The sequence below is a fragment of the Corythoichthys intestinalis genome, chromosome 7 (assembly GCF_030265065.1).
Source record: "Corythoichthys intestinalis isolate RoL2023-P3 chromosome 7, ASM3026506v1, whole genome shotgun sequence".
NCBI classification, from domain to species: domain Eukaryota; kingdom Metazoa; phylum Chordata; class Actinopteri; order Syngnathiformes; family Syngnathidae; genus Corythoichthys; species Corythoichthys intestinalis.
Genome location: NC_080401.1, coordinates 29830693 through 29853204, shown reverse-complemented (window position 1 = coordinate 29853204; position 22512 = coordinate 29830693). Strand labels below are relative to the sequence as shown.

General features: G+C 37.7%; 1 protein-coding gene across 2 annotated transcripts in view; it reads left to right on the top strand.

The window, feature by feature from the left end:
- Positions 1-22512, top strand: part of LOC130918984 (G-protein-signaling modulator 2-like) — a 35860-nt gene that overhangs the window by 2264 nt on the left and 11084 nt on the right. The window contains exons 1-7 of one of the 2 annotated variants that reach the window (XM_057841332.1): positions 14609-14732; positions 14842-14959; positions 18281-18502; positions 18721-18856; positions 20578-20717; positions 20878-21001; positions 21170-21285. In XM_057841332.1, coding sequence (XP_057697315.1) covers positions 14624-14732; positions 14842-14959; positions 18281-18502; positions 18721-18856; positions 20578-20717; positions 20878-21001; positions 21170-21285 — 965 coding nt within the window. In that variant the 5' untranslated portion in view covers positions 14609-14623. Of the gene's footprint in view, positions 1-14608; positions 14733-14841; positions 14960-18280; positions 18503-18720; positions 18857-20577; positions 20718-20877; positions 21002-21169; positions 21286-22512 lie in introns of those variants that run through there. The other variant, XM_057841333.1, reaches the window with a different exon arrangement.

The following is a 22512-nucleotide window of genomic DNA, read 5'->3' as shown; positions in this document are numbered from 1 at the left end:
TTCCTGGGGCTGTCATAAGACTTCTAAATTACAGCAAGTTGTGTCACAGTTTCGCTTTCCTGACTTACTGTGTGAAGAATCAGGGGTGTCCAACTCCAGACTTTTTCTTAGGGTTCCATCCAAACAACTCTAAGGATGCTACGACCACTTTGAAATGACAGATCTTTGACATATTAAACATCCTAAAATCAATCCAATAAGCAACTACACTACCATTGTTTGGGGTACCAGACAATTTTGTTTTCCATGAAAAGTCACACTTTTGTTTATCAATTGAGTTGCAAAATGATCACAAAGTATACAGTGGGGTAAATAAGTAAGTATTTAGTCAACCACCAATTGTGCAAGTTCTCCTACTTGAAAAGATTAGAGAGGCCTGTAATTGTCGACATGGGTAAACCTCAACCATGACAGACAGAATGTGGGGAAAAAAACAGAAAATCACATTGTTTGATTTTTTAAAATAATTTATCTCCAAATTAGAGTGGAAAATAAGTATTTGGTCACCTACGAACAAGCAAAATTTCTGGCTGTCAAAGAGGTCTAACTTCTTCTAATGAGGTCTAACGAGGCTCCACTCGTTACCTGTATTAATGGCACCTGTTTTAAATCATTATCGGTATAAAAGACACCTGTCCACAACTCAGTCAGTCACACTCCAACCTCCACTATGGCCAAGACCAAAGAGCTGTCGAAGGACACCAGAGACAAAATTGTAGACCTGCACCAGGCTGGGAAGACTGAATCAGCACTAGGTAAAAAGCTTGGTGTAAAGAAACCAACCTTGGGAGCAATTATTAGAAAATGGAAGACATACAAGACCACTGATAATCTCCCTCGATCTAGAGCTCCATACAAGATCTGACCCCGTGACGTCAAAATGATAACAAGAATGGTGAGCAAAAATCTCAGAACCACACGGGGGGACCTAGTGAATGACCTTCAGAGAGCTGGGACCACAGTCACAAAGGCTACAATCATTAACACAATGCGCTGCAGGGACTCAAATCCTGCACTGCCAGACGTCTCCCCTTGCTGAAGAAAGTACACGTCCTGGCTCGCCTGTGGTTCGCTAGAGAGCATTTGGATGATCCAGAAGAGTACTGGGAGAATGTGTTATGGTCAGACTTTTTGGTAGAAACACAGGTTCTGGTGTTTGGATGAGAAAGAATACTGAATTGGATCCGAAGAACACCATACCCACTGTGAAGCATGGGGGTGGAAACATCATGCTGTGGGGTATTTAACCCTTTAAGGTCTGGGCCTATTTTGTCTGATTTTGCATGCCTTTGAAGTTGCCTTTATATTTCAAAGAAAGAATTGTTTACGATGGCCTGGTTTGGTCCCTTTTTTTGTGACACCTTGAACTTCATGTCCAAACTGTTGTTTCCGTCACTGACCAATTATAAATCATCATTTTGGGCCCAAAAAGACCAAAAATTCCACAATCGTTTTGTCAAAATTTTTAATTTTGATGTCCAATTGACAACCAAACATGCGTAACGAACCGTTTTGAAACTTTGTAATATTTATTCAACATGTTAGGATGAACATTCAACCAAAAAAATTTAGAATAAATAGTCTTATATTTGACAATTCAACATAAACAACAGGTATAGCATAGGCGTTTTTTTGCCTATATACATGCTCTAGTCAAAACAGGTTATATACAGCAGACCGAACAGTGAAAAAATATATACCATCTAACACAAAAAGTGTTTAGAGGCCATCTCTTTATGAGTTTGGGTATTGCGGCCCATCACCTGATGAAAACTATGTACACACAATCAAGCTTCTTGAACACACATTTATATACACAAATTGAGAAGACTGATTGTGGGAAAAAATGTATATATATATAACATTGGGGGGAAAAAAAGTATTTTCAAAAATATTTACAATAAACAAGTTAAATTTTTTTCAGGCATGCCACTCCGAAAAGCAGTTTCGTCCTGGAATTCGAAACAGGGCGACATCACACAGCCCACACTTCCATGGGGTGTTGGTCCTCTTTCCATCCTTCCATTTTCATTTCACTTTACTTTCATTGTCACTATAAATGTACATGAAAAAAAGTCAGTATTTATGAAAATAATAAAGTATAAAATAAAAATATATACAGCAATAAATAATATTGGAAATCTATATGTATGACAATAGAAAGAATACCATCGCTGAATATGTGCTACATCCCTAATCTTCATATAGAAAGAAGATCACCACAATTATAAATTCCTGCCTTGGATACACACAGTTCACGTACGACTTTGATCTGATATGCACATTTTATTATTATATACACAAACACACACTTATATTGCATCAAAATTAACTTTGTCTTGCAATATCAAAAGAAACTTTCAAAAGAAACTTTTTCCAGCCTAAAAAAAAAAAAGTGAGTTTGCTTACCTCTGCTCGTCGATGGCGTCACCCACGTGTTCAAATACGTCACTATCTTCACTCGAGGACTCTTCCGAAGAAGACGATGATGACGAATTTGGACCATCCTCTTCCTCAAGTTGATCAAATAGCACAATTGCTTGCGCTAAATTTAGTTTTCCGTTCATTCTCAAAGTCACACAAAGTCGCTGCTCGATCCAAACGGCCGTCGGCTCGCCACCTCGCTGCTTCAGAACACTCCTCCCTCTCGTTCAGTGGAACCTCGCATGGCAGTTATATTTATTTAAAAAACGCATTTAGTGCGTCCACTGTGACTTCGAAAGGGTTCCTTTGATTTGTGTTTTTTTCATGGAGCTTCCGTTTTGAAAAAGGACAAGAAATGATGGAAATATAGACACAAACAAATGATCCATGCAGCGTTTTAATGTTTTTTTTGAGAGGACAATAAAACTATAAAACTTAAATGACAATATCTCACGTTTTAATTGGTCGATTGACTTCAAATAATAACGAGAGTAAACCGCAACTTCCGCACTTTAAAACGAGACCAACCAACGGCATGTGGGTGACGTATTTAAAACGTGAGGGCGCTTCAAAGACGACGTGCGCTGAGGACGCGCCGGCGCGTCCTTCGACTCTCAAGGGTTAACAAAGTATTGAGATGAACTTTTGGTATTGACCAAAATACTTATTTTCCACCATGATTTACGAATAAATTCCTTAAAAAATCAAACAATCTGATTTTCTTTTTTTTTCTTTTTCTTTTTCCCCACATTCTGTCTCTCATGGTTGAGGTTTACCCCGTTGACAATTACAGGCCTGTCTAGTATTTTCCAGTGGGAGAACTTGCACAATTAGTGGTTGACTAAATACTTATTTGCCCTACTGTAGTCAAGACATTGACAAGGTTAGATATAATGTTGTTGATTTGAAATAATATTTTTATTAGGGCTGTCAAAATTATCGCGTTAACGGGCGTTAATTAATTTTTTAAATAATCATGTTAAAATATTTGACACAATTAACGCATGCAATGAATGACCCGCTCGCATATTGCCTCAAACAGATTACAATGAGGCCGTTTTTGGACATTAAGAGTGAAGAGAATGCCACCGGCCGCTTGGGGGCAGCGCCGTTCCATACTCATGTTATTTCTTCTAAACGTGGGAGAATTAGTAGTTGTGAGACGTTTATGCTGTATTCACAATGCAATGCAAATTGCTATTTGTGCTCCGCACATATTTCGGTAAGTTTTCTTTCTTTTAGTGGCAATTATGTGTCTCTTGTTGTATTTTGGGTAAGATATGTACAGATACAGTGGGGAGAACAAGTATTTGATACATTGGCAGTGTATCAAATACTTGTTCTCCCCACTGTATATGTCATACAGTAAAGGCAAGTGGACACAGGCGTTCTTTGGACCGCGCCGTTTATTGGCATAAGCTTCGGCAACTCCTTCACAACAAACATAAGTATCGTTTAGTGAAATCACAACAAAAATAATATTCCTATCTCTCAAAAAAATAATGTTCACAAAAAGAAAAGCACTTCAGTCTATAGTAATGAGGCCCTATTCTGACACAGTTAAAGAACAATGCAAAATGAACTGGCATTCCATATCAAAATAGCTATGCAAAATACACGTAAAACTTTTCACTCTATTTTTATTTGTGTTATTTTTTATTCTTATTATTATTATATTAACTCTAATTTTGATTGAAAATTTTACAAATTTTATTAAAACGAAAACATGAAGAGGGGTTTTAATATAAAATTACTATAACTTGTAACTATAACATTTATCGTTTAAGAACTACAAGTCTTTCTATCCGTGGATCACTTTAACAGAAAGAATGTTAATAATGCCATTTGTGGATTTATTGTTACAATAAATAAATACAGTACTGATGTACAGTGTGTTGTATGTATATATCCGTCGTGTGTCTTATCTTTCCATTCCAACAATAATTTACATAAAAATATGGCATATTTTAGAGATGGTTTGAATTGCAATTAATTACGATTAATTAATTTTTAAGCTGTAAATAACTCGATTAAAAATTTTAATCGTTTGACAGCCCTAATTTTTATCCTTTAAACTTTGCATACATCAAATAATGCTCCATTCACAGCAATTACAATACTGCAGATCTTAGGCATTCTAGCTGTTAATTTGTCAAGCGTGGTGGCGGTAATGTGATGGCTCTGGTGCTTTGGTGCTGATAAACTAGGAGATTAGCACAATTTTCTCTGAATAAACAAAACAATGAACAACCACAATGGGAGTACATATATCAAACTCCCATGTGATGCATTAAAACTGTTCAGACAATAAAGACACTCAGAATTCTAATCTCCCTCTCTAAGCAGCTGAAAGAAAGGGGGAAAATTGTATTTATATATTTCATTATGTCCCATTTGGTCCTCCATAGAATTGAAGTATGGTAAATCTATGGCTAGCCTGTTGGAACGAATGGAATGGAACGATTGCCTTGTAACTTTTCATGGAAAACACAAAATTGTCCGGGTCATCCTACGTGAACGGTAGTGTGTTTAAATGAATATGAATGAATAAAATATTAGTATAAATGGAAGTGTCACAGCTGTTAAAGGTCCTTAAGCATAGTTAGGGGATTTTTCAAGAGTTTGGCGTGCATGAGTCCCACTCGAATATATCTGCACCTGCCGGCAGCTGAATTCTATTTCCACATACACCCAGCACAAAACAAAAGAAATCTGTAGTGACTTGACCATTTTAAAGGATTTGTTCGATAATCATTACTGCAATAGGTTCAGACACTGGAACAGACCAGAAAGTTGAAGAAACCATTTTTGCTTCTAGAATGTAATCATCTTTATTGAACACAGTGTTATGAAGATAAATGTTCTTATCATGACTAACTTGTGACTCGACTCGAAAACATGGAGAGTTGGGAGACTTGACACTATTTGGCTTGACAACATTGTGAATCACCTTGACTCGACATAAACTTGCGACTCAACACAACTTGACTCGACTGGACTTGACTCGTCCAAAACTGACAAAACTTTGGACTCGCTTGGGTCTTGGATCAGATGGACTCACGCAATTGTTTTGTATGTACGCTTGAAAACCAACTTATTACTCATAATAGTAGTCACCGTTATCCACAAGGTCAATATTTCTCTCACTGCCTAGTGCCTACCTCCACTTTTTTATTCCAGTGTTTTATTTTATTTTTTTTAGTAATTTGGTGTTTTGTTTTTTTTAACATAGTAAAGTGTTCCCTCATTCTTTATGGAAGCATATCGTCCAGAAGAGACATTGATGAATTAAAATGCGCTTGGTAGCATCATTCAATCATTCATCTTGTGAGCCGCTTATCGTCACGAGGTTCGCGGGGGTGCTGGAGCCTATCCCAGCTAACTATGGGCAATAAGCGTGAAACACCCTGAATTGGCTGCCAGCCAATCAATCGCAGGGCACAAGGAGACGAACAATCATTTACGCACACACTCTTACCGAGAGATAATTCGGAGCATTCAGTGAGCCTACCAAGCATGTTTTTGGGATGTGGAGGGAAATCGGAATAGGAGTACACACGGAAAACCCATGCAGGCATGGGGTGAATAGTAGGATCATGTTTATTTGAATATCTATACCTAATGAAAAAAAAAAGTTTAAGTGACTTTGAATGTGTGTTCAGGGATCAAAGTTAACTATTTCAAGCCCTTGCCCTCATGACCAAATTTGGAAATGCTGACGTCGCAACATTTCAGGAAGTAAAAGGCGAGCATTTTTGTAACCGGGAAACGTAGTCCGTAACACGAAATGATGTTTTTCATATTTGCACAAGGAACCAACTTTACTAGTTTAAAATAAGTAGGTTATTAGAGCTACCATGGTAATGGCTACTCTAGGTTCAGATGGATCTTGGAGAGTTTATCATACACAGTGAACCGTTTGTTGAAGGTGCTTTGCAAAGTGTAGTATGAAAAGGCCTTAACATTCGAATCAGCAAATGAAACTGTAGGGTTAGCCATGTTTGCTCAGGGCAGTGTTGGCTGTTTAGTGGCTAACCATTAGCCAGACTGCATGATGCCTTATTCAGTAAAGATGTGTGGCCATCACGAGCTACACGTGAATAAATGTGTTTATTACGTGTTTGTTTCCTTAAACTTTTTCACTAAAACATTTTAATGTACACCTGCGGCTGTTTCTGTTCTTTTTGACAACTTATGAATGAATTACAACTCCTTCTAGCTAATGGTGGTAGCAAGGCCATATTAACCAATTTATATCATAACTTTATGAAAAGGCTGTAACTTTAAAATGCTGAGATATCTTGATCTAAGTGGGAAAAAAATCATCAGCAGAATCGGGTGGACATATTTGTTTCTTTTATGTTTGATGAGGCTCTAGATTTCACCACTAAAGAAAAAAAAAAAAGAGAGGAAATCACTGAGCGCAGAATTTGTCTGATCCCTCTCTCCACGATACCCAACAGGCTCTGTCTGATCCACTCCACCACATCTCTCAAGCAAAGCCAGCCATCAGTCTTGTTTTACAGTGGGATTGTGAACTACAAAACCTTGAATGAAAACAACACAAATGTTACTCAGATATCTAAAAAAATGATTTGGTTTGTAATTTGCACTACTTTTATAGGTCTATATGCAAAAATGATTTTAGCACTAAAATTGACCTCTCTAAATAAGTTTGTTGTGATATAAGTGGCAGCGGTTGTGATGGATTTCAGCACATTTTGGAACGCTCAATTTGTGGGTTAGGGACAGCTTTTTTGACACATCAGACTGATGACTTCAGTTGAGGGAATATCACAGAATTTGCTATTGAGCTTTACTGAGCAAGACGTGTTTTTTTGAACGTATTTCAAATAAGACTCACAGAAGATTTGTCGCTGGGTGTAGCACAACACCAGAAGAATTAGGTCAGCAAACATAAGAAAAATGCAGAAGCGTTGGACCTCTTGGGTGAAATTTGTTCACTGACAATGCACATTTCAATGATTCTGACTTTGAAGGTGAAACAAGGGCCTTTGTCACAGTTTGATGCTTTAAAACTTTATGCTCAACATTTACATGACACTGTAATACACTGTAGCTATACAGTTTTATTCGGTTATGATATTTGGGCAATGGCAATTGTCAGGAATTTAAATTATTAGTCACAATTTGTTGCTTACTATTATCTTGTATGAGAGCGTTCATTTTTCAGTTATGCCCACGAAAGGTAAAATGCATCTAAATTGGATCAGATTCCAAGAATTCAGTCTTACTGTGCAGTTTTTCATGAGCAGAATGTTATATTGACAAGAGTGCAATTATTTCGAAACAACATACTTATATTTATAGTGATTAATCATCTTAAAACCTTCACCAATCTCCCCGCACTCCAAATTTTGTAGCAGAGTTGCTGCAACATAGCATTAAATTGTGTTATGACAGTTTTGCATCAGTACTTGACACATTGACAGATGGTACATGACTTTTCACATAAATCCCTTCTCAGCCAAAATGATGTCACGGTATGGTTCTGAAACAATTGTGAGAAAAGTATTCGCTTTTATTACACATGGTTATTTTTGTGGTATAGTATATTTTACATAATCTGAAACATATATTTGCTCTAAGGTATTGTACACAAGCCGAGACAAGCCAAAGAACACATGGCAAAGTTTCCCCTGAAATTCATTTTCTTGCTTACATTCCCAGACAAACCTGTAGGGCAAGATAGTTGCATGTGGTGTTGTAATCACTAGATTTGTTTCATTGGAGCAGCAATGTGCCATTCTCAATTTGGCTCAATCAAACAAAAGTTTGTCCAATAGTCATGGTTTCACTATATTTAGAATTACGGTTTTTTTTCTAACTCAGGGGCTTGTTTTATTGTATGGCTCAGGCCATACAATAAACTAACTACTACTACTAACTACTAACACTACATGTCAGTACAGTGAGTGAGTGACTTATCGCTGCTAATGGCGACCAAAACCGACCATGTAAAGGGAAAAACCGCAAAGTTGTGTCCCCCCTCCAACCCCATTTTTAATACAATTTTTTTGCGTATATATAATATTAATAAGTGTATATAACACCCTGTAAATGCATATGTTATCATTAGAACATTAAAGAATAGATTGAAACATGTAAATACAGTGGTACTTTGACATACGATCACTTCGACACATGATCTTTTCGACATCAGACATAAAATTTTAACTCGCCATTTGTTTTCTACATCCGACGACATGATCGAAATACGACGATTTATGACAGCGCCGCAGTACCTCTGTTTTCCCGCAAGACGGATGCACGGTGGATTTTCTTGTGAGAGAAATCAACATGGGCTCCAAGAATGTTAGTGCAGGTGGTGAGAAAAAGGGGGAAAAAATGTGGCTTGCCATTGAAATGAAAATGATAGAAAAATATGAGCTTGCTGGGCGCGTCCGTGAACTGACTTGAAAATATGGCCGTAGAATGTGTACAATCTCGATGGTTCTCCTCCGACCTCCGTTCACCAGTTTTTGTAAGTTGACAATTATTATTATTGTAACATCGCCAGCTTCGTCAGGTTTTTAATCATTTATTTCAGAACTTGTGCAACACAACATGCCTACTGTCCACCACAGCAGAACAAAGTGAAAGTAAAAAGTCCCTCTCTCACGCTGTCAAGTCAGCCACGCGGTTCGTTCAGGTACACTACGCAAAACATGTGCACCACATTAGACCCTGATTCGTTACATCATTATAGGTATTATTACTATTATTATATTATTATTCAATTTTTTAATTCATAATTTATTTGTTTTGCTCTGTGTAATTGCTATTTGCAATAGTACCGGCAGTATTTATTATGGATTTAGTGTAGATTTTCGGGCTGTGAAATGAATTAATGTAATCATAATGTATTGTTATGGGAAAATCCTATTCGACATACGACCATTTCGACGTACAAACAAGATCCTGGAACAAATTAACTTCGTATGTAGAGGTACCACTGTAAAATAATAATAATATGAATAACATACATAAACTAATGTATAAATAATATAATATGTACTATACAATGATTCTCTCACTCTCATATGATATGTGTGTGTGATGTACTTGTGTGTATAAGTGTACATACATATGAATATGTAAATAAAGTGTACATAAATATGTTTTTGAAAGTCTTTTATTCTTATGACGAAATACTTATTACAAGATTTAAAAAATCGGCGACGCACTGAGGGTGTTAAAGTTGAGCCTTGAAGTAGCGAGGACTCACTGTGTTCTGCAAGTGGTCTTAATGAGTAGCTGATCATCCAGGAAAAGAGGGTAGTTTTAATATAAAATATTTTTTTGTTAAGGCTTTGCATAAAATCACATCTAAATGCTAAGTTTGTTTTAACCCATTTAAAAATATTTTAATCAGGAATTTGTGGATTTTTGAGTCTCAGTAATTGGTAAATCCTGCAAAGTAGTATGAAGTGAAGTGGGATGCTGTTTCTGTGTCGTAGTCTGTAGTTTTATGTAAAGGGCTTTCATGATCGAATATTTTCAGAATTGGTTGTTCTATCAATTAATAATCAGACAAAGATGCGTTTTACAGTAACATTTATTACAGAATCATTAGTCCTCCAATTACCCCAGCTTTCAAACTATAAGCCGCTACTTTTTTCCTCTCCATTTGAAACTTGTAATACTTGTAACAACTGGTTAACTGGTTTTCTGAGTCCCTAGCACTCCCCCCCAGAAAAAAAATGAACTGTACGTTTCAGTCTTTTATTGTGGCCAGTCTAAGGCAAACCTGTGCAATAATTTGCTATCTAATCAGCATCTTGATATTACAGCAGACGGGAAGCACTCACTATGACAGCTTTAGACAGATTTGTTGTCAATATTTAAGAGAAATGGTTATTTTGTGTTTGTGGAAAATGTTTTCTATCTTTAAGTTCATAACATAATATGATTATTTATATGTACATATATATATATATATATATATATATATATATATATATATATATATATATATATATATATATATATATATATATATATATTAGAGCTGAAACGAATACTCGAGCAACTCGAGTAACTCGAGTTTAAAAACTGATCCGAGTAATTTTATTCACCTTGAGGAATCGTTTAATTTTGCCAGCTCTAAGCATCACGTTTTGCCCAGACTACTTTTAATGCGGGACAACACGCTGACGTCACGTGCGTAGAGGAAGGAGCAATAAAAAAAACCCGAAACCTTACTGCACCCGACAGCCGCTACAAACTACGCCGATGTTGCTAAAAACTACGCCCGCATGATGCTAATGTGGTAGCAGGTAGTGTACAATGCGTCTCATAGATATTGCATGCATTTACAACTAGATGCGAAATGACAGACTTGGCCGCTTCTGGGCAGCATTAGTAAACAGCCGCCATCTTTAAGCAGTAGACTAATAGGCTAGGCTAATAAATATAACGTTACTGTCACTCGCTCATGTAACGTTAGCCCTTCGGAGGGCTAGGTTTCTATTGAATATGACCACTGTCGATGCGTGGCTAACGTGTTTTACATACAGGCTTTATTTAATCTGTAAAAACACAGCGCTGGAGAGTGATGAGGTTGTAAAATTAAAACGTAATAAAGCTAACTGTCAGTTTTAGCTCAGTAGTCCTTGCTGAATAAAACACCAAGTAGCACTGGTCCCTAATGTACAGCAGGTATCATTCATTTATTTTGAACACTGCAAAAACTCAAAATCCTATCAGTACTTACAGTTTAGACTAACTTAAAACTTAACTAGAACTCAAAAATAACTTGACACAAATGGAAATTCAATTGAAACACGTGGGAAATCACCTAGGTTTCAAGTGATGTGTGTTATCAAGCTTAATTACATTTTTAGGTAAGAAATGTTTTTTTTTTTTTTTTTTTTATAAGATCTAGAAGTTTTTTGAGTGAAAGCAGTGAATTTTTTTTCTAGTCACATGAGATGCAATTGTTGGCTGTTTTCAACAATGTACATCGAAAATAAAGACATTGATTGACTGAAAATGGTTCAATATTTGATTAAATGTATTTTTTCTCATGTATATTTATAATTGCTCTTTACCTAAAAAAATGTTTTAACCGATTACTCGATTAATCGATAGAATTTTCAGTCGATTACTCGATTATTAAAATATTCGATAGCTGCAGCTGCAGCCCTAATATATATATCTATAAATCTATATATATATATATAAAATATATGTACAGTGGGGCAAATAACTATTTAGTCAACCACTAATTGTGCAAGTTCTCCCACTTGAAAATATTAGAGGAGCCTGTAATTGTCAACATGGGTAAACCTCAACCATGAGTGACATAATGTGGGGGAAAAAAACCAGAAAATCACATTGTTTGATTTTTAAAGAATTTATTTGCAAATCATGGTGGAAAATAAGTATTTGGTCACTACCAAAAGTTCATCTCAATACTTTGTTATGTACCCTTTGTTGGCAATAACGGAGGCCAAACGCCAAACTCTTCACAAGCTTTTAACACACTGTTGCTGGCATTTTGGCCCATTCCTCCATGCAGATCTCCTCTAGAGCAGTGATGTTTTGGGGCTGTCGTTGGGCAACACGGACTTTCAACTCCCTCCACAGATTTTCTATGGGGTTGAGATCTGGAGACTGGCTAGGCCACTCCAGGACCTTGAAATGCTTCTTATGAAGCCACTCCTTTGTTGCCCTGGCTGTGTGTTTGGGATTATTGTCATGCTAAACAACCCAGCCACGTCTCATCTTCAGTGCCCTTGCTGATGGAAGGAGATTTTCACTCAAAATCTCTCGATACATGGCCCCATTCATTCTTTCCTTTACACAGATTAGTCGTCCTGGTCCGTTTGCAGAAAAACAGCCCCAAAGCATGATGTTTCCGCCCCCGTGCTTCACAGTGGGTATGGTGTTCTTCGGATGCAATTCAGTGTTCTTTCTCCTCCAAACACGAGAACCTGTGTTTCTACCAAAAAGTTCTATCTTGGTTTCATTCGACCATAACATGTTCTCCCAGTCCTCTTCTGGATCATCCAAATGCTCTCTAGCGAACCGCAGACGGGCCTGGACGTGTACTGGCTTCAGCAGGGGGACACGTCTGGCAGTGCGGGATTTGAGTCCCCGGCGGCACATTGTGTTACTGATAGTAGCCTTTGTTACTGTGGTCCCAGCTCTCTGTAGGTCATTCACTAGGTGTCCCCGTGTGGTTCTGGGATTTTTGCTCACCGTTCTTGTCATCATTTTGACGCCTCGGGGTGAGATTTTGCATGGAGCCTCAGATCGAGGGAGATTATCAGTGGTCTTGTATGTCTTCCATTTTCTAATGATTGCTCCCACAGTTGATTTCTTTACACCAAGCGTTTTACCCATTGCAGATTCAGTCTTCCCAGCTTGGTGCAGGTCTACAATTTTGTCTCTGATGTCCTTAGACAGCTCTTTTTTGTTCTTGGTCATAGTGGAGTTTGGAGTGTGACTGACTGGTGGACAGTGGCTTTTATACCGATAATATGTTAAAACAGGTGCCATTAATACACGTAACGAGTGGAGCCTCATTAGACCTCGTTAGACCTCGTTAGAAAAAGTTAGACATCTTTGACAGCCAGAAATCTTGCTTTTTTGTAAGTGACCAAATACTTATTTTTCACTCTAATTTGGAAATAAATTCTTTAAAAATCAAACAATGTGATTTTCTGTTCTTGCCCACCTGGGCGGTAAGGTCTTTCCTTTCAAGCTCGGGTCCTCTACCAGAGGCCTGGGAGCTTGAGGGTTCTGCACAGGATCTTAAGCAGTCCATAGGATTGTGCTCTTCTGAACGGAGATGTCGGATGTTTTCCCTGGTATATGTTGGAGCCATGCACCCAGCTACGGGGTTACTGCCCCTAGTGTCCCGATCACTACTGGGACCACTGTTGCCTTCACTCCCCACATTTTCTCCAACTCTTCCTTCAACCCTTGATATTTCTCCAGCTCCAGTGTTCTTTTTTCCTGGTGTTGCTATTGCTCGGGATTGCTACATCAATCACTACTGCTGTCTTCTGATGTTCATCCACCACCACTATGTCAGGCTGGTTGGCCATCATCAGTTGGTCTGTCTGGAAATGGAAGTCCCACAGGATCTTGGCTCAGTTGTTCTCGACCACCTTTGGAGGTGTTGCCCACCTTGACTCTGCGGTCTCCAGTCCGTACTTGGCACAGATGTTCATGTACACTATGCCTGCTACCTGTTTATGTCGTTCGATGTATGCCTTGCCTGCCAGCATCTTACAACCTGCCGTGATGTGCTGGACTGTCTCAGGGGCCTCTTTGCATAGCCTGCACCTGGGGTCCTGTCTGGTGTGATAGACCCCGGCCTCTATTGATCTTGTGTTTAGGGCCTGCTCTTGTGCTGCCATGATCAGTGCCTCCGTGCTGTCTTTCAGTCCAGCCTTTTCCAGCCACTGCTATGTTTTTTCCATGTCCGCTACCCCCTCAATTTGTCGGTGGTGCATACCATGCATGGGCTTGTCCTTCCATGGTAGCTCCTCAGGGTCCTCCTCCTTACTGGGCATCTATTGCCTGAGGCATTAACTGAGCAGGTCATCACTGGGGCACTTGTATATGTATATATATGTATATGTATATGTAATATATACATATACAGTATATATACTGTATATATATAAAATGTATTTGTCTGTTATCATCTGGCTGGGCCGATTGACCTCTTGTGACTCTCTGACTAAATGAAATGTTCTTAATTTCCCCCACTCTCCCAACAAATTGGCCATTCCACTTTTAATGAAGATTTTTCTAGTAAGAAAAACACTTTTGGTTGAATGGGCATAAGTGACAAGTATTAAGAGATTTATGGTTCACATCTATTTCTGCCTGGGCCAAACTTGATCTCTGAGGTATTTATCAAGAAATTTATGTGGCTGTATTACTTTTATATGGTCTGTAGAACCATTTGTAGCCCCCCTCAGGATGTCGCTTGTTAAATGATTATTTCAAGGGGTGTTGAGCAAATAGCCTTAGAGTTGACTGGAGCCACTTAAAGTAGCTATAATTACCACTGAGATCTGACTTAATTGGAAGTGACACAAACCATCGTTTGGCTGAGTTACTCTGGTTATTTGTTACTCTGTGATTGAGAGCTGTAACCTGGTCCTGAGATAATTGGTGATAACTTCTTTTTCACTATTTCTTCTCAGCAAACAACATGGTTTTGGTTTTCTATCTGCATAGCAGCTCTCTGTCGCTGGCATTGACTGTTCAGGCCAATGTGAACGCTGAGCGGATTAAGTCCTTTTGTTTTGCTGTTACCGCAGGTTAGCGAAGCTCCATTTAGGACGGCAGTAGCTGATTTAGTGGAGCTGTGTCTTTATTCTCTGTATGACATTGGGTCACTGTGACTGCGTTATGTGTATGCACATGAAGGAAGGGGAGCCAAACGGTGCTGTCTTGAAAGAGCTGTATTCGCTTCACAGGCTGAGAAGCGTGAAATGTCTGTCGTGTCAGACTGCCTTAAGTGCATTAGAATGGAAAGGAGCAACAGGTATGTAAGTCTTGCTTCTGTCTAACCATTCATCTCTTGACTGAGTAATGCTTTGGTCTGGTAAATGTTTGGAACATGATTTGCACAGGCCAATTCTTGGTTAATGCTTGGAAAAGGGGGTTGGATTAGGCTTCTAGGTTTTTCGTTTATTCGATGAGCCGTACTTTTATGGCAAATATGCTAAATGAATTCATTTATAAACGGGAATATACATATATAGATATATATATTTATTTTTGTTTGTTAATATATTTAGTTATATGTTGTAGTTTATTAAGAATTAAGGACTGTTATGACAGAAGTATGTGACAGGATGAGTGTGTGCTATGCTGGTGGTTCCCATCAATAGTTTACAACACTGAATTGAAAATATTCAGACAAGATTAATTTTGAGGGAAAGAGGGGTGAGGATTGAACTAGTTTCCTAAACGATCAGAATATGAAGAAGTTTTTTTCCATCTGGATTTGGATTCGGAAGGGCAATGTTGTCTAGGTTTGTCTGATTGTAGTTGTTATTTTAGTTAAATTGGGTTGAATTCGGGTAGGGGGAGGGAATTGAACTCCTTAAGGAACAAGAAATTATTATGTTGAATAATGAAATCGGTATCTTTTTTTATTCATTCATCCATCCATCCTCCATGCCTTTATTCTCACAAGGTTTGTGGGTGTTCTGAAGCCTATTCCAGCTCACTATGGGCAGTAGGCAGGGTACACCCTGAATTGGTTGTCAGCCAATCCTTGAGCATAACGAGACTAAGAACCATTTATGCACACAACTATGTAGGGCTGTGACAATATATCGAAAAAGTGATATATCGCGATACTTTGTAACCCAAAAGGTTATCGATATGCTCCCATCAAAAATCGATCTATCGTTTCAAAAAGGTGTTGCTGCTGTTTTTAAAAAAAAAACACCAACAGGTTGTTACCAAAATCTCCCATTAGAATAACAATAGACAGCATTTTGACTGGATTGGCACTGAAACCAATGCATTCACAGTCAGTTTTTCGTGGGTATTTACAGTTCACTTACCGTTCATTTTACGGCATTTACAGGTTCCGTCCTGGTGATTTTGCGTCACCTCCTATTCATTTGTGGATATTCTTGAATAGATTTTTTCCCCAGTAACCCAAAATCATCAGGAAGTGATCAGTAAATGCCCCAAAAGGAAAGGGACGTGAGTGAAAATCAACAGGAAATGACTTAAAATGCCACAAAATGAACTCCTGGCAATGGCTGCCACTGACGGCCAAACTCTACACATGAAGGCTGGAGCCCAGGATTGAACTCTTGATCTCAGAACTTTTAGGCGGACGTGCTAACCACTTCTTCACCGTGCCTCATCATTATTCATGCTGGGTTAAATATTTTGTCTATGAATGTCAGCAGAAACATTTTTGTGGGTAGATTAGAATTTGTTTGTATGTCGTGTGTATGCAGGGGGGCTGAAGAGTATTTAGTGAGCTACCAATTGTGTTCTCCCACGTAAAAAGATGAGAGAGGCCTGTAATTTTAATCAGATTAAGAATGAAATAAGAAACATAATTTGCAAATAAATTCAAATTATGGTTCTTTTTTCCCACCATAATTTGCAACTAAATTGTTTAAAAATCAGACTTGTGTTATTTTCTGGATTCATTTTTCTCATTTTATCTCTCATAGTTAAGGTATACCTGTCATGAAAATTACAGGTCTCTCCCATCTTTTATGTCTTTACTGAAAGACAGTGGAAGAGGAGCACTGTTGCTCAGCGTCCATACCCTGTGTGTGTGGGGCGGGGATTACTGCCTGCAGCTTTCTTTGACGTTTGTTGATAGATGATAAAATGTTAAAAAAAAAATATATATATATAAATTTATATATACAATGATTTCTCTACATACGAATATAATTTGTTCCAAGACCTGGTTTGTAAATTGAAATGCTCGTATGTCGAGTGGGATTCTCCCATAAGAATACATTCTAAATTGATAAATTCGTTCCACATCCCAAAGCCCTAAACTAAATCCTGAATGAATACTGCAGGTGCAATTAGTAATAACATTACACATAGCAAAACAAATGAATTAGAGATACATATGGGAATAATAATCATAAATGACATTGTAAAAAGCGTTTTTATTGTCACCTTAACTTATAGAGAATGGCGAAAAGAGGTGGGAGGAGACGGCGGGTGCATGGAGATATGGTGAGCCGTGTTCTGTCTAATTTAACAAATGCATTAAATAAGACGCATGTAAAACTAAAAAAAATTATAAAATAAATAACAAAAGTTTTTATTGTCACCCTAACTTATTGGTGAAAGGAGGGAGGAGACAGTGGGTGTGTAGCTGGGGGAAGGGATTAACAGGTGAGGCGCGTTGTGTTGACGCGATTGTATGTCGAGGTACCACTGTATAAAACTAATAACTAACTATAACTAATAACTAATTTGTTTAAGTATTCCACTGTGTATACATGGCATCACTAATTTGTAAACATTTAGAAATTCGTGAGTCAAAAAAAATATTTAGTGGAAAATGAAACATTAATTTTTGCTTTACATATACATAGCTATCAAGTGTCCTCTGTTTTGACCAACTCTCCTTTGATTGTATAGCAATGGTTTTGCATCCAGTTGCTAATGTAGCTGTTTAGTATTGAAACAAGACAAAACAAAACGAACCCCCCCCCCCAAAAAAAACGCTTTTGTATATGTTTTTTTCAAATAGCGTGATATCAGTACAATCTTGACAACGGCAGATTGCGACACAACCAGGGTATTGGAATCAGTATCGGGTGGCAAAAAAATAGTATCGGAAAACACTATACTAGAACCAGCAAATTTCACTGCTGTAGGAGTCTTTGATATGCAGCTGTTCCCCAAGACCAGTTCAGCTGTTCCCTAAGACCAGTTCCTAAGAAATGTAAGAAATATTTAGTGGGTGTGTCATGTTTTAACATATTTTTTATCATTAAGTATACACTGGTATTTTAGGAAATGTATCATCCCATTGAGCCAGCGTGTTGGTTAAAAAACAAAAAAAAGCAGTTTGATCACACGACTTATCTAACAGGAGGAAGGTGAGAGGCTGAGCGAGCATGAAGCAAAAAAATAATATATTTTTAAAATTTAAAACCTGATCCTTTTCAGCCGGTTCCGATCCTCTGGAAAAAATGGTGCGATCGGCCAGTTTCCGGTCACGTGATCGGATCGAGACATCCCTAGTATTAATCAAATATCTGGATTACATGAAGGCTGATGTGAGCCTTAATTATTGCAGAGAAAATGAAGATCAATCATCTTTCTAATCAAAGCCATGCACCTTTCTTCCCTGCAGAATGGAGTCCTCATGCTTGGATCTGGCCCTCGAAGGTGAAAGGCTCTGTAAGGCTGGTAATTATCCCGCTGGTGTGTCTTTCTTTGAGTCTGCCATCCAGGTTGGAACCGAGGACCTCCAAATCCTCAGCGCAATCTATAGCCAACTCGGCAATGCTTACTTTCACTTGCAGCAGTACAACAAAGCCTTGGAGTACCATCGACATGATCTTACACTCACAAGGTATGAAGTTCAATAACAATAAAAACACAAAGTTGCATCATTTTGTTTTTCACAATACTGTATAGTAAAATAAGATTTAAATACATTTTTTTAGAGAAAAAAACCTTTGTAAATCAATTCTAGACAAAGGTATAAATCAAATATAATTATACCCACATTGTTCAGTTTTATAAACTCTTTGGTTGTTGTTGTTGTTTTTTTTTAAATATATGTTTTAGGACGATTGGCGATGAACCTGGGGAGGCGAAAGCTAGTGGCAACCTTGGGAACACATTAAAGCTTTTAGGACGCTATAATGAAGCTGTGGTTTGTTGCCAAAGACATTTAGACATCACCAGAGCTATGTGTGATAAGGTGGGCAATACTGTATACTATATTAATTAGCATAGTTTGAGTAAAAAGTTGAATCTGCAGATATATTTACAAGTATGTAGCTTGGTAAAATGCATTGAAATAAGTACTTTTGGAAATTGGTCCAAATTGGCTACTAATATTTTATTTGTTTTATTCACCATGAGTGTTTACATTGCAAACGCTGGACCATTATAACAATTAAATTGTTTCGATCATCTATGTGTCGTTGAATGTTTTTAACTGTCTGTATTCATTTGGCATTCAGATCACTTTTTTTGGAACCCAAATAAATTGAGAAGCAACCTTGGGACTAGTATAAACTCATAAACCACAACTTTAAATTTCCGTGGGCTTTTCATTCAACTTTCTGGTAAAAAAAAAAAAAATAATAATAATGTAAAAAAGGCAGCACAGTGATGAGTGGTTAGCACGTCCTTCGCAGTTCTTAAATCAAGGGTTTAATCCTGGGCTCTGCCCTTCCTGTATGGCATTTGCATGTTCTCCTCATGCCTGTGTGGGTTTTCTCTTCCTTCCACATCCCAAAAACATGCATGGTAGGGTGATCGAACACTCCAAAATTGCCCCCAATATACAAATGTGTACGTGACTAGTTGTCTCCTTGTGCCTGTGATTGGCTAGCAACCAATTTAGGGTGTAACCTGCCTACTGCCCATAGTTAGCTGGGATATGATCCAACACCCCTGAGGCCTTTGTGAGGATAACCAGAGAAGATGAATAAATGGAAAAACATGAAAGAATGAAATATATCATGCGGACTAGGCATTAGTTTGGAACTTTCTTTTGTTAACCTTATCAGTTAAACTTGGACCAAGAAACTTACTCCTGAGCTGTCTCATATCACAGAAAAAAATACCAAAGTGAAAGTGAACTCATCCCTAGACTTATCTGGTAACTGTGTGGACTGTTCTATCCATGTTTGGCCCAAACCACATGCTGTCTATTCAGAAAAAGTTGGAATATTTCCACATCTGACCATAATACACTTATCCACTGAGTGTTGATCCATCCCAGATGCGTCCACGCCTACAGAATGCTCCAGCACTTACGAACACTGAACATGAGGCTTCTTTTAGGCAGTTATGTATTTTAGCTTGCATTTCTAATTGTAACTACACACTACATATGGTTGTACTTAATCTATTCTTCTATCCACACAAAACAAATCATTCATCTGAACATTTTTGTTAGCAAACAGTGCCCATTTTTCTTTTTATCACTAATACATTACACTTTTTGTCCCCATGTTTGGTATATACTAATTGCATCTTTTGCAAAAATTCAAAAAATAATTTACATATTCAACCCCTTTTCAGTCCTTCATTCAATCTGCTGTATGTTTTGAAGGACTGGGTGGTATGAATAATAGAAATAAACTTACTATTAAAATTAAAATGTTCAGACCAATTTGATTGTTATTAATATCTTAATTATTGAGCATATTATGGTTAATAATAATAAATATAAGTTATTATTGTTTTTATATTATTAATAAAACATCTTTATAATAATAATAATTGTATGTGTAATTGAAATACAGTCATGTCACAGCCATATAACTCTACGTGAACTCAGTTGTATCAAGCATCAGGCTCACATAGTGCATGCAAGCTGGTTTTCTGTCAGTGTATTTTAAGTATGTTATTACAGCACTGCTAGTTACTGTGGCTTCCATCACTGAAAATCTGTTGTGCACGTTGCAGGTTGGGCAGGCCCGAGCACTGTATAATTTTGGGAACGTTTACCACGCCAAGGGTAAAAGCATCTGTTGGTCTGGGACAGAGCCAGGAGAGTTTCCAGAGGAAGCAAGGATAGCCCTAAGGAAAGCTTCTCAGTATTATGAGTGAGTGAGTTTGTCATTTATGTTCTAGTTTTTTTTAATGAAATAGTGAAATTCGGCACTCCACATCAATGCATTCAGTTTTTATTCACAATTCGAATAGTGTCCCAACTTTTTTTGGAATCCGTTTTGTAAAATGACTTTCTTTTGGTTGTTGTTTTAGGGCAAACTTGCTTTTGGTAAAGGAGTTGGGGGATCATGCTGCTCAGGGTCGCACTTATGGGAACCTTGGTAACACTTATTATCTACTGGGTGATTTTCAAACTGCTGTTGCAGCACATGAAAAGGTGGGTTTAACAAAAGTCAGCGTCATCATCTCAAAATAGGTCACATTTATCAGTTAAGAGATTATATGCCTTTGGTTGTCTTGACTACTTCAGAATGCTAACCACCACATTTATACATAATTATTTGAAGAACAATAAAATGAATATTAACCCTTGTATGTTTTGCAGCGCCTTCTCATTGCCAAAGAGTTTGGAGACAAGTCTGCTGAGAGGAGGGCGCACTGTAACCTTGGCAATGCTCATATATTCCTCAGCCAATTTGAAATGGCGGCTAGTCATTATAAGTAAGTTGAAACTTTTTTTTTCTATTTTGATTTTAACAACAGAATAAGCATAGTTGTTTTATTTTTCTCTGTGACTTGCACAGTCTATATTAAATAGTAGATATGTGTACAGCTTAAACTCAATCAAAATCTAAAACACTTGAGCCTCACAAATACATCACCTAGACCTGGTACACCCGCAAAGTGTCGTAACATCATCAGTCAATCAAAAATCAATCTCCCGCTCGCCTACGTATAGATAAAACAACATTTCTGTTTCCAGCGGCTGTGTGAAGGATAAAAAAGTAATAAGGTAGCGAATCCTGTTGTGGCTAAACAATAGCATATGACGGTTAGCAACCGTGTAGCTAACCCCCCCCCACCCCACCTGAACTCATCAGCACTAATGAGTTCGGTTGGGGGGATTCACGCCAGCAAGTGCAAACTGGGCCAATGTGTCTTCTCTATATCCTGGTAGCCTTCCTTTTTTTCCCCTCTTCAAACAAAACGTTTTGTCTATTTTTGTCTATTTTCTGCCATCTTTACAGAATTTGCGGGAAAGCGTTCGCATCTACTTCTGTCTTTATAATGAATGGGGAAAGGGGGCAATTGTCATATGCCGTAAAACAGTCAGCGCATTTGTAGTTTTTTTTTGTTCCTGCCACCCTCCTCAGTTATTGTCGGTGAAAGCGATACAGACCCCCTCAATATATAAAAGAGGTGTCATTCAACTGGTTGTCAGTCGACATATTATCACAAATGTTATAAAAATATTTTTAGAAAGGTTGAAAAGTTACCTATTGTTGCTTTAACCCTTTAATGCCAGCAATATGAAGTAATTATCACAGGATCCCAAAATTTGAAAAATAAGGTCCTAATGAAATCTTTTTTTCAAATTTGTAAAAAGAAAAGTCAAAATGAATATGTGTAATAAGCGCTCAGATATCTATAACCCTTGCTAAATCCTGTTTGTTTTTTTCACGGAGCCTGCAGATACAGTACATGTGTTGACTTGCATCCATTATTTTTTTTTCAAAAAGAAGTGTCAAAATTCTGAATTAGTTTCAAAATCATGAAATTTTAGGTGTATCAAATGTGATACATTTGGCAATAAAATTGTCACCAACGATGGCTCAGTTTCAAAATATGAATTGTTGATGTGACTCCTTTAAAGAGAAGACCTCAGAAGATAATAAAGTAGTAAGATTGAGGGAGTGGGGTGAATGGCTGTAATTATCCTGCACCTGA